Below are 13,417 nucleotides of genomic sequence, written 5' to 3' on the forward strand. Positions count from 1 at the left end.
CCTGTCTCAAAATCAGTCACCTGCTAATTTGTAGTGGTCAAATACTTGAGACCTTGTCTGCACCGTATAAAACCAGATACAGACATACACTATAGACAAGACACAATGCAAAACGTAACACCTCAGAGCTGTTCGCTCCAGTCAAAAGTTTGTATTTAATTTTTTAAGACTACACCATGTGCAAATTATCTCAACACAATATGTCAATCAAAATAAACAAGAAAAATGGGACTAAGAAGTGCTCTCAGTAAAGTAGCATTTCTCTCTTAGTTGTTTCCTGCACAGAATTACAGATTTCAACTCTCTCCTGGAGAAGCCTGTGCTGTATCCATGTAAGCAACATGCCCTACAAAATAATTATAGCAGCAAACACAGGACCTTCAAGAGCATTTGAACAGTAATTCTTCATTTAGGTTACTATTTTGGGGAGGAAGGGAAAGGGGGAACAGAGATGGTGAGTTTGTAAACTTCCCAGGGAACTTGCAGTTATAACTCAAGGTGACCTGGATGACAAGGTATAAAGCAGCAACAACAATTCTGTTGCAACCTGTCCACAGAAGCTCCTTCCCTCCCTCCCACAGAGCCCGCTTCTCTCCTTCCCAGAAACCAGTACAAGCCCCGCAGAGCACCCGGGTCTGACCCAGGGCCTTACTGGGGCCCTGTCCTCGTGTTGGGTCTGCACAAAACCAAGTTTCAACTTTTGCCAATATAGCACAAAACCACCAGCTTTCAAGAACAAGATTTTTTTTTTTATGCAAGTCAGAAATGAAAAGATTACGGCACTGTGACCAGACTCCCTCCTGCCATTCCCCCCCCGGCTAAACGCAACGCTCTGCATGTAAGCCCCGTCCCGCATCAGTCCCTCCACCTGCTTTTACCTTGTCGATTGAAATCCATCGGAGGCTGTTTGCAGTCCTGAGCTCTGTGACCACTGGCCCCGCAGTTGTAACAGGAGAGATTCCCATTTTTTTTGTGACTTGAACCATTGCTGTTTCCCATCATTCCCTGTGCCTGATACACCCCTGCTGTCCCTGCCATAAAGTTCTGCATTGGCGGTACCGCAAACGTCGACTGCCCAGTCATTACAGAGTCCGGTGCTATACCGCTGTTGTAAGCGGTGTGGACCACAGGGAAAGTCGTGCTGCTGTTGTACTGCTGTGTGTTGATATAGCCGTTACTACACAAAGGGTTGAAGGGCAGAAACGGAAAAGTAAACATTGAAGGTCCTGAAAAGGGGTGCTGAAAATAGTTAGCGTAGCTGACGGTCATACCACTCGAACCACAGTTCCCGCTGCACCCGCAAGAGCTGCACACCATGCACCCGGGCGGCTGCGGCTGCTGCTGCTGGTGGTGATGGTGGTGATGGTTCTGGTTTGGTACTGGGATGCTCCCTGCGGATCCGCTGCTGCTGCTGCTGCTGCTGCTACTGCTGCTGCTGCTGCTGCTGTAGAAGTTGTTCTCGGCGACAGATGAGAGTGTGGGGCTGGAGCTGGGTGCAGGGCAGCTGGGTAAATTCGCCATGGTTGCAAATGATGTGGAGGGGTGGCTGCTGGAGGAGGCTGCATTACTGTTTGCGCAGAAGCTGCCTTGCATTGGCGCCACTGGCACGCTGCTCATTGCAGAAAAGGCAACTTTGGTGTTGGCTGTGTAGAGAGCAGTCCGGGGATTTATTATTGCAGGGGACACCGTTATTTGCATATTACTGGAGCAGGAAGTCTGTCCGGCAATGGCAGAATCGGTAGGAAGAGACGAAGACACCAGGAGTTTGATGGGTGGACGAGCCACATGGAAGACTGTGCTGGATGTTACAGTGGCAGCAGTACTCGTTTCTACTATTAATCCCGGCTGCTGAGCTGTTTTTATCACTCTGTCCAGAGTTGAAGCATGTACGACTTTGGTTCGAGGACCAAAGTTAATAGTAGATGTGGGTGAGCTGTTCTCAGCAGCCCCTGACAGCACTTGCAAGGGCTGGTGGGGAGAAGATGCAGACATTACATCCACCACTGCATTTCCAAAGCTCTTTTCCATTTTTATGCTGCCCCTAGGTCCAGGAGAGACTTTATTTCTTTCCTCTAAAGATAAAAGAGAATGCATAGACGATGAAAGTAGCTTCATGTCTGCATTGCCACGGTCTGATTTATGCACTGCATTTAGCATCCGAATGGGGGTGATATGAGTAGAGGCCGCTGACATCATTTGCATTGGCAGAGCGTGGTGGCCGGACGGATTGGAGCCTGCATCGTTTTGCACTGGTAAGACCTGAGCTGTGGGTCTGGCAGAGCTCGAAGTGAAATGATTCAGTAACATCACTGGCTTCTCCTTTTCTGAACCGTCTAAGTGAATCTCTAAACCTAGGGACAGAAACATCTATAAATACAACTGCTTCACTAGACAAAGCTGGGCAACACAGGCACACTCTTTGGTTGTTTCTGCTTACGTCTCTCGTTCTCCTCAGCACTGTCTGAGCTCTCTTCCCTTGTCTGGATTCCCATGGGGCTGGAAGAAGAGCTGGAGTACTCAGAAGAGCTGCCCTCCCGGGGCAGTGGGTGGGCTGGCTGGTCCACATCCACTCGCAGCTCTGCAGATAAAGGGCGTGCAAGCAATCAGGGAAAGCAAACAAGAGTGGTAACACCTACTTGACAGGACCTAATTACAACTGTTTCATGACACCATCTAACATACAGTGATGCTCAAGATTTACAGAGATACGCATCAGCTAAGAAGCAGGGTTTGGAGGGGTAACACTCGCTGACTAGTGCAGCTAGCCATTCACACGGAGGCCAGGAAGAGGAAGCTACTTTTTATTGCACTCCATATATGCAGGAATTGGACTTTTTGATTGCTCCCTATTAAGCCAATGACATTTTGAAAGATAAAGCTTACGACACGTTGGTGAAAAAGCAGTGTAAGAATGAGCTTGCTCTTGAGCAAGGACATATTCAGCCCCAAGAGCACAGCAGTGTCCCTTGCTCCTCTTTCTTACCTGCAGCATGGTTGCCACGAATACTCTGGATAGGCCCTACATGCGTAGTAGGGGGAACCCTTGCCACACCGCTGCTGGTAACTGAAGAAGGTGTTGTGGGGTTTAGGCACCGTTTCTCCGATTTTTCTCTACAGGGCGATGGAGAAACACATGAAGAAGCAGAAACTGGCTAAAGCACAACAGATAAATCAACTTCTGAATGAAACTGAAGCAGACAAAGCCCACTAAGTAATCCACTAAATGTTATGCTAATTTCAAATGGAAACGTTTGGAAATTGCATCAATCTTGACCATAGCTTCTTGCCAGCAGTTACATTTGGACTGTTTGCCATCTGATTACAATATTCTTACTTGTACAAGGTAAAACATCACCAAATGGTGACTAAATTCTATCACACTTTACTGAAGCGCGTCCCAAACCTAGCCATGCATACCAAAACCAAAGAGAAGGCAACGCAGTCCAAATTTTTCATTTTGCCAACTCACTCTGGAAAAACTAAGAGTGATGAAATATGCTGTCAAGGAACTTTGATAAATGGGCATGCATTTGGATTTTTTTAATTGCTTTTTAAGTAACTGCAGTAGCTTCAGAATAAACATTTTCCTCTAAATGGAAATATAAAAATAGAACAATCTGTTGCACCAGTTTCCCCAAAGGGCTATTAATATGGTACAGAGCACTGGCCTTCTTTATATCACCACCACCACATAAAGCTGTGATCTTCCTGAGACCAGGGATACCTGCAACAGCCCTGACTTTCAGTGGTTTGTCCCCATACAAAGTTAGAAGTCCAGACCCTGTACGGGTACCATCTGGCAACCCGCACCCCAGCTCCGAGTGGCTGCAGCTGCCACAGCTGGCTTGGGTCACCGCAGGACACCAAGGAGGCTCTCAAAGCAGCTGTGCTCTGTCCACACTGACTGGAAGCCAAAAAATTGTCAGGTCTTAGGAAGAAAAAGTCCTGCTGGGCACCCTGACTTTCTGGGTGCATCACTTGAGCTTGCAAACCCTACAGCTCAGTGGCTTGCTTGCCTGATTCCCTCCTACCCCACGAAGCTCAGGTAGGTGGTAAGCCCAAAACCTAAATGGACTTTGCATACTTGCTTTACAATACCCATTATACAAGTGGTTTTTTTTTAAAAAAAAAAAACAACAAAACCAAAAACCAACCACCAACCCCCCCCAAACCCCAAGCAACAGCATGTATCTTTTTTAAATTATTTAAAAAACATCCCCCTCCTTAGAAGAGCTGTCAACATGACAGGTGAAGACAGGCATTTATGCTACGACTGGGTTGCCATGTCCTTTTAAAACGGAGTTTGCAAATTCTTTACGTTTGGTTATCCTTACCGCAACCCTGAACAGACAACAGTAAACCAGTAAGTACTAAATATTATCTAGTCGGCCCCCATTTTAAGAGCTTTTCAAAGTAACCAACACAACTGCAGAGGCAGGGAGATAAGCATTATGCCTATTTACAGGTGGGAATCCTCGTAGGTTTATGGTCTGGAAAGCAATGACCATTGTAAAACTTTCATTAAATATCTTGGAACCTTAAAAAGACAGTCTCCCCCACCCCCACTTACTTCTCCAACTCTAGCTGGGTCTTGAGCTTCTTCTTTGCTCCCATGGTGAGGGATTCAAACTTATTCAGATCTTCCTCAGTAAGGCTCAGAAACTTGTAAAGAAAAAAATGCCATGCTTATTAGTTTTACAGCCTGAAATATTCTTATTTACATTTTCAATAAAAATCATTTCTGAAAGGCAACTTTAAAGCCATTTTTTTAACATTTGTTAATTCAGAGAAACTCTCTACTCCAGTTTTAAATTATAGAATCACTGTAGAATAAAAATGTGGGGGACTGGCACGAAAGAAAGAAATCTGTAGATTAAATTTAATTAGGTGTGTGCTTACAGTAACTATTCACAATAAAGATGAAGTAATTAGTGTACATATTAAAATAGAACTTTGTGCTATAAATGAATTTAAGGATCTCTTTCTCTTAAAAAAAATCACTCTAGTTTTCCTAGTTGTGTCATTTAACACAGAAATTAATGTGCAGTCATCTCATCAGTTTAATTGGAAAATATACTCCAAAATTAAATTTTGTAATAAAATACAGACATAGGATATGAAAATAAAATATAAAAATTTATAATATAATGAAAATTAAAGCCAGCAAAGTATGCATAATAATACATGCTTTTTTTAAAACACACTAGAATATGCACAGCTTTGCTACTTTAGTAAAGAAAAAAACCACTATATATTTCCCCTCACATAATGAAGAAAATAAAATCAGAAGACTCTGGTAACAGATTATAACTAAATACATGCAATGTACTATAACCAGCACAAAGCCATCCCAATTTAGACCTGGCTCAACCTAAGCATTTAGTCCACTGGAGGGCGTTCAAGGCTAGAAGATAGTGAGCGGACATGAATTTTACAGATGGAGCTGGGTAAATGCTGTAAAAGTATTCTATTTAGACAAAATCCAGCACACATAGGTATCATTCATGACTCTTACTATGCAAATACATAAGCGATTATTTTTCCACAAGAATTTCTGCAGAAAACAAAAACCTCGCATTCACTTGGAGGTACGTGCACATGCTGATGTTCATGTCAGAAATCTCTGTGAATCTATTTTTGAAAATAAGGATAACCAACTATTTTGGGAGAAAAATCAATCAAGGAGCAGAAATTTAAAAAAAAAATCAACCAATTTTAGCTATCTACTGCACATCAAAGGGATGAACAGGGAGCCAAAGCAGAGCTCCTAAGACAGCATGCAAGTTGGATCTTCAAGCATTCAGTGAAGAATTCTGAAGCTGGCAGCAGCTGTTGAACAGCCCAGGCCCCGGACACAACACAGATCGAAAATAGAAAGAAGGTTTTCATCCAAATATTATTGCTTCAAGAGAGCGCAAACCTTCACGGCATTTGCCAATAACTTCTGCAATTCTCAGTGCAGATGTTTGCAGCCTCTCTCTCTGCACTAGAGAATATAAGGATAATTTAAGAGATGATACCCTTTTCTTCATCTACTGCCCTACCTTCTCCATGGTGAGCTGTTTGAAGACAGGATAGTATTTGTGCAACCGCAGTTTCCTGAGCCAGTCTAAGATCCCATTTTGCTCCTGTGTCTGAGGGGTCTGCGGACTGGAAGACATTAACATGGGTGAAGAAGAGGTGTCCATCTGGGTGCGATAGGCCAGCGATGAGCCAGTACCTCCTGCATGGGAACAGTGGGGTAGTGCAACGGGAGCAGCAGCCGAGTGCTGAACGTGATTCTGAGAAGACTGAATGCCAGCCACTCCACATATAGGTCTGCAAAATAGTAATGTAATTTGATTTAGCACATTGAATCTGTCACCCAGAATTCAGCTACTATGACCATACAGATCTACCACTTCCAGGATTTCTGGTAAAATCTGCACTGTTTGATCCAAGTTACAGATTTGTACGTATGCTGTTCAATAGCACAATAGAAACAGTGCAGTTTATGGCAAATGGTAAGCCTTATCTTCAGCTTTAGCAGAGGTTTCCTTCTATAATCACAGAAAATATATGTTCTACTACATCTCTGTGATTTAAAAAAGATTTAGAGAGAATGGTGTGGTGCAGCTTTGCGTTATTAAAAAGAAAAAAAAAAGAAGCCCAAATATAAACCTGTGGAAATTTTTTTTACATGTGGAAGTGGCAAAATAACCCACAATATTGGCTCCTTGGAGGGTTCTGGTTTTTGTTGGAGAAAATGAAAATTGCCTCTTCAAAGAATGAGTTCTGAGTTTGTTAAATCCTAACAAAAGGCAAGAGGATTTCTTCCCTCCTTTTCCCAAGGCTGACTTCTACCTCCCTTGGAAGAGGCTTCCTTCCTCCCTCTGAAAGGAAAACCCCTGCTGTACAAGGAAACAGTCAAATATGCTCTAGAGAGAAAAAACCCTTTCAGAGATGCTCTAGTCTCCCTTTACCCAGGAAGACTTATACTAGGGACAACCAGATCTGTGCCTACAATTCAGATGATCATTATTCCTTTTAAGTATGTGATTGAGACCATTATGACTTACGCAGTAAGCAGCAGATCAAGAAGAAAGCATCCATCACCACAGCTCAACATTGAAGTGTTTATGCCAATTAGTAGTTACAGCTTTAAACATTTTGAGAAACGCTGCTTAGAACATGCGTTCATAGGTTTTACTGCCAGCAGGAACACTGCAATCGTCTCATCTCCCATATAACGCTGGTCAAAAGGTTTCCCTAAGAGCCGCTGCTGATGTGATAATCGCCAGTGACAAGAGATTCTGTCACGATGCTAGAAAGTTTGGTCCAAAGGCAATTACATTTTATATCCTTCATTTTTGAAGCTGAAGTTGAATTCTATCTTCCATTTCCAGTAATTGTATCACGCTATATTTTGACTTGCAAACTGTTACCTACGTTTTGTTTTATTTGCGATCAACTCACTGCAAAACTCTTCTTCAAGCAATTACCTAAACTGAGCTCCAAGATGTGTTTTCTTAAGGCATGTGAATAATGAACAAATGACAACACTAGGAATGCTAATAGTACCTCATACCAATATTCTCACCATTTGTCTCTTCTGGGCAGATCACACACTAAGGCTAGAACTTCTTAAAATCTTCTACAGATGAATATGAAAGTGTAGATGCAAATAAATCCCCGGGGTGAGACAGATAATTACCTATGTAATGGGGTTTTACAACTATCCAGAACAAAAGTAAACAAAATAAATATTTCACCTTCCAGATGTTCCCAGCGTAGTTCCTACTTTATACAGGGAGGGGTTGCCAGGATCTAAAAACAGGGAGCGGAAGTTACAAATGGCATCGGTTTATGAAATGTACATCAGTACAAAAAAAATCATTTTTAAACTTTATTTAAACTTACTTGAACTCTGAAGTTGCTGTGAAGGAGATGAAGTGCTGAAGAACTTTCTAACGTGGTCATTTTTCACCACATGGGAAGGTAATGGTGCCAAATACCTGCGTGTTCATCAAAAGCAAACAACCCCCCCCATTCTGTTATATTTGACTTGAAGCTGCCTATGCAATCATGACTGTACGTGAAAATTTGAAATTGAATTTGAAATTTTGAACCTAAAACACCTTTCAAATTAATAACACCATGCAATTCTGAATCAAAGTAGACTTGAAACGTATGGACATTCTTATCCTTAATAATACTTAAAACACATTACCATTGTGTTGCTTTCACTCTGTTTAGTGTTTCAGTAAACTTGCTTAATTTAGGAACACTGAACACTTGTAAGGCAGAAAATGTTAAAATATAAACCTGAAACTTCCCTTTCAAATTCACAAACCTAAGACCATGAAGTATAGATGTATCTATTATTTAATTTTCTCGTCTTCAAGATAAACAGCAGATGCAGAGTCTGGCAGTGCAGGGGAAAAAGGCTTTAAAACTTATATCACATTCTGCCGGGACTGCTGTGCCTCTTTTGGGGGGGAAAAAATGGCAATATCCTAAAGCTGTGCAATGTATGAAGTGTGTTCTATCAACATGACTAAACTTCTTGTTGTCATGCAAACTCGTCTGCCTTTTGCCACATCTTCTATAGATTTGAAATTGTATAGAAAATGGTTTAAAAAAAGAAAGCATTTTGACCATATCTCTGTCATTTTTTTAAAAGTCTTTGAATAAAAAATAATTCAACTATACACACAATGTGCTTTCCACCTTGAAAAAAATCACAGTTCATTTCTGAATTTTTCAAATATGTAGCTCTTAACAGAACAGCCTCTTTCTCTGCTCCAAAGATACAACCGTTGCTGTGTAAACGCAGTTTGCTGCTCTATTAACCTAGATTTGTAAAGAGTGTTGCTAGCTAAACAGCACCAGCAGCAACATGCATTCTCTCTTACCCTCCCTAATTCTTGTCAATAGGCTGTGATCCTCAAAGCACAGAAGTGACGGTTTGAAATGTTAACGCTGTTTGCCATGAAAAATAATCTAGGCATGCACCTGCTGGCTCTGACTATGGAAAAACAATATCTATGCTGCCAATGATGGATAAAAGTCTGTCTTGACTTAGGGAAAATAGGTGTTTAGCAGAAGCTCTGACAAAAGTTAATTAGTACTTTAAAATGTCATTTAATACTTTGCAGATACAAACAGTAGTAGCTGAAAATAATTTAAGTCCCTGAACTTTTCCTAGCAAAACTATTCCAGTATTTAGAAAGAGAGAACTGATGTGACCTGCCACAGATGATGATTTTTAAATTGGTGTTTAGGTTAGATAATGGCCAGGTGATTTGTGATAATGTGAGGAGGTACTATCTAAGGCTTCAAAAATTTCTTAGCCGTTAATGGCTTCCAAAAATTTAATTGCTATAATATATACATACCTACCTTTTTAAAATTAAAATAAAGATCACGACAACTTAAAACAATTGAGACAATAAAAAACTCTGTGAAGGGCAGGGGTGTGTGTGTGTGTGTGAAATCCCCACAACCCATCCCTCAATACAGAAGGATAACTATTCAGGCAACTATTTTTTCCTGAGCTTTGATGGGGTTTTTTTTAAAGCAGTTTTGGCTATTTTTTGAGTCCAAACCAAGCTTCTGCAAAGCCAGTGATCCTCTATTTGTTTTTAACAAGGAATGAGGAAATATCAGTTCTCCAGGAAGCTTAATACAGAATATTATTACCATCTGTATTTCTGAAGAAAGAATTCCTGAAAAATTCTAATGCACTGGAATTAGTAGAATGTCAAGAAATAATGCTTAGGATCAAGCTCTAATTTCTTGAAAGTAATTTAGAGTATGAACATAATATTTCTACTTCCTGTTTCTTTCTTCCACTTGGTGAAAAAAGCCAAGTGCCAAGATAAAAAAAAAAAACCACAACAATAAAAAACACAGCATACCTAAGGTCCGATTCCAGGTCCATGTGGTTCCGTTCTAGGTAAAATGAATCTGGACCAGCTAGGCAAGGAATGAATTTCTCCAAGTTTTCTTCTGGATACAGCTGAGATAGCTAAAGGTGGAGGATATTACAAATAGTAAGTGAAGACTTGTTACTCATAGGAGATTCAAGGCACAGCAATTTATAAGTCAAACATTCAGCAATTTATAAGTCAAACTTTTTATGAAATTCAGTCTATCTGTATTATCTCAGTACATTTTGAAAAATATCATTGAACAAAATTACATACAGGGTCAAAACATCTCTCCATTTTCAAGTATTTTTCGTATTCCCTTTACCTTTGAAATAAATTCAGTCACTTCAGTGGAAGATTTGGTTACCAACGTCACTGAAGAATCAGACCACAGGACCTTAGGAAGTAAAAAGTACTCAGTTTAGTAACTAATAGTCAGGGATTTAAGTTTGGTTCCAAAAGATCAATAACAGGTATCAAATGTCACCCACAGACTGCAAGAAAGTTTGTAACCTGTGACATCAATAAGGAAAATTTTTTTTTTGTGTACAAGTTACTATTACTCAGTCCTCCCTCACTGCCTGATTCTTGCTGTTATTATACTTAACAACTATTCTGAATGCTTGAAAAAGCACTTCATAGTTTACACAGCCATTGCACACTGCAGACATCCAGTGTTAAGGAACAGACTACTAAGTAATGGAATATTTTTTTTCTTATTATTGTTAAAGAAAACAGCTGGTTTGTAGAATCTGATGTACAATATGAACAACTCACCACAGCACAACAGTGCCTATTTATAATTAATCAACTCCATATGCCATGCAAATTGAAGATGGCAGCAAATCACCCCACTGCAAAAAAAAATGCAGAACCTTAGAAAGGAAACCTGCAGTTACTGCTCTAGCTGCGCTCTTTAGACACCATCTTGTATGTGCCCTAGAAAAAGAAAGAGTTCAGTATCTCTTCCCATACGCTTTCTGCATTAAGTCATTACATTCTTAGATACAGAGGCATTTATTGCTTGGTAGATGATTAGTTTAACTGAGCCAAAAGTCAGGATTTCTTGGCACAAAGAATATCAGCATGAGACTGGCCAGTGATAAGTCCCTTCAGACTTAAGATACCTCTATTCAAGGCATTTGGAAGGCATATGGATCTTCAGCAGTTCTATAGAGGAAGAAACTGGTTTTATGTGTTTAAGAATCAGGAGGCCATCTTCTCACATGACACTAGTTTCAATGACAACTGAAAACATACACAAAGTTTTTCCAGCCATCAGAATCCTGCCAAAAAGACTGGTGAGAAGAGAGTATTTCAAAATACATTACATAATGGAGGAATTTCCTCTCTGCAGAGCTGTTACACAAAAAGGGGGGGGGGGGGGGGGGGGGAAGAAAAGAAGAAAGAAGACTTAAGCAGTTTCTGGTTTTACAAAGCCTGTAGGGGTTTTTGCTTGTTTTTTTTAAAGATCGTGATAAATTAATACTTCTTTTTAGATTCATGAAAAAATTCAGAAAATATAGGAGAAATTTCTTTCTAGTTTTGTTATAACCCAACATTTTTTACGACTTATGTTTTGCTAAGTTGTTATAATTTTCAGTACTTATAAGACAATAATGTGAACCATAAATGCAGAGAACAATAGCATTCTGAAGTGATGCTGAAAACACTAAACTGGTCTATCTATTGACCTTCTATTCCCAAGCTACTAAACAAAACATTTAATAGTTGGGTTTCTAACCCAGCAAACAGCAATTTATTAGCTCAGCTAAACTATGCACTGTTCTTTCAGTTACAAGCTGTCAAGTGAAATACTGTTAAAAGTAATTTCTGGTATTTATAGAAGAATTTATAACAAGAAAAGATGTTTCACAAGATACTAATACATAACCGAGTCCAGACAACTGTACAATTCATAAAGATTTTTAAAACCCTTTGAAAAAATCCTTTCTAATATTGATGACATTTGGAACAATCACAGGATTCAGAAAATTCAGAACATTATCCATGAATCGAGTCACGCAGAGGTTAATGCTGTCAACATCACAAGAAGATGCTAAACTGATGCTCTATCTTGGGCGGTAGTTCTAAAGAGTAACTTTTTCTTTTTGGTAAAAGTTGTAGATAATTGAAATTCTACTGTCCATTTTCTTTCGGGTTCTCCTTTTCACACCAACTGTTTGGCTCTGTTGCCTCATTAAGCAAACCAAAGACATTTTCTGGGCTTTGCATTCTGAATTTTGGAATACGTCGTTCCAACTAGATGGAAGAAAAGCAGTTTGTCATTCTTTCTCGCCAGCACCCAGAATCCAGTCTCCGCTATTAATACAAGGTTTCACAGAATGAAGTCATCCCTCCACAGAAATTGTGAGCAATGACCGAACCTCCAAAAGCTGCGTAAAAACAGGGGGGAAGCCACTTCTCCTAGCAGCTTGTGGCTAACCACTCTCATTCCAAAGAAACTATTCTCACTTCCAGTTTGAATTAGTCTGGCTTCAATTTTCAGACGACAGTTCCTGTTATGCCTTTTTCTGCTAGATTAACGCCCCCTTTATTGTAAAATATTTTCTTCACTTTTGAAAATGCTTTTATATGATACTGAAAGTCATCTTTCAGTCAAGTTCTTTAAGTTTCTCACTACATGGCATTTTCCTCAAGTCTTGAATAATTTCCATAGCTATTTTCTGTACTCTTCGACACCCCTTTTAAAACCAGTAACGCCTGAACCATATGCCAGTCTCACACTCCCCTCAATGCTGAATGCAAAGATAAATGACCATCCTACCTCTTCTCCCATATGTGCAGCAGTACCCTAAGAGCCTAAATTCTCATTTGTCCAGATTAAGACTTAAATTCTTTCTAGCTTCTGCATTCCAGCACATAACTATTCTGTAAGTGTGGCATGATATTTTCCCCTAAATATATACTTTGCCACGACTTACTGCATTAGACTGAGTGGGGTTTTTTTGCCTGTGTCCCACTTACCAGACAATCTCTGAATCATCCACAAATGATCAACAGCCATTTATGACTACTTCCAAATAATTGATTAAAAAATACAGCCACCATTTGTCCCGAAGGACCTCCTCTAGACCAATTTCTGGGATCTAACAATAAAGTCTGAGAATTTCTTTAACTCCTCCTTAAATATTATCCACCCTTCTTTCCTTGTAAAAAAAACCCCATCACCAAAACTTACCTCAAAGGAATATTCAACATTTCTTTCATTCTTCTTGTGTGCCAGTCCCTTTAATTCTACTTTTTCAACACTCACTATGAAAAAGCAAAGAGATAAGAAGAATGAGGAGGATATTCTTAAATGCATGCAAAAGTGATGACTCTTTGGTGGTGCCAGGAGTTGCTTTGAGAGCATCTGACGACTTGCGGCAGTGCTTAAAGTGCACAGCTTGGGCTTGCCTCACTCAGCAGGTAGGAAGGTTGATTCCACCGCTCCATGATACTTTCAATTCTAGCCTTAGCAAAGCTTTGTTTCAGCCAGTACC

General features: G+C 40.1%; 1 protein-coding gene across 1 annotated transcript in view; it reads right to left on the bottom strand.

Moving 5' to 3' along the window:
• ZCCHC14 (zinc finger CCHC-type containing 14) overlaps positions 1-13,417 on the bottom strand; it is a 55,235-nt gene that overhangs the window by 4,733 nt on the left and 37,085 nt on the right. The window contains exons 3-12 of the mRNA XM_049806753.1: positions 13,114-13,187; positions 10,237-10,308; positions 9,900-10,009; positions 7,900-7,994; positions 7,752-7,806; positions 6,045-6,318; positions 4,571-4,662; positions 2,984-3,111; positions 2,438-2,578; positions 879-2,351 (exon numbers count right to left, since the gene is read on the bottom strand). Of these exons, the coding sequence (XP_049662710.1) occupies positions 879-2,351; positions 2,438-2,578; positions 2,984-3,111; positions 4,571-4,662; positions 6,045-6,318; positions 7,752-7,806; positions 7,900-7,994; positions 9,900-10,009; positions 10,237-10,308; positions 13,114-13,187 (2,514 nt within the window). The remainder of the gene's footprint in view (positions 1-878; positions 2,352-2,437; positions 2,579-2,983; positions 3,112-4,570; positions 4,663-6,044; positions 6,319-7,751; positions 7,807-7,899; positions 7,995-9,899; positions 10,010-10,236; positions 10,309-13,113; positions 13,188-13,417) is intronic.

Source organism: Accipiter gentilis, chromosome 7, assembly GCF_929443795.1.
Source record: "Accipiter gentilis chromosome 7, bAccGen1.1, whole genome shotgun sequence".
Lineage (NCBI taxonomy): Eukaryota > Metazoa > Chordata > Aves > Accipitriformes > Accipitridae > Astur > Astur gentilis.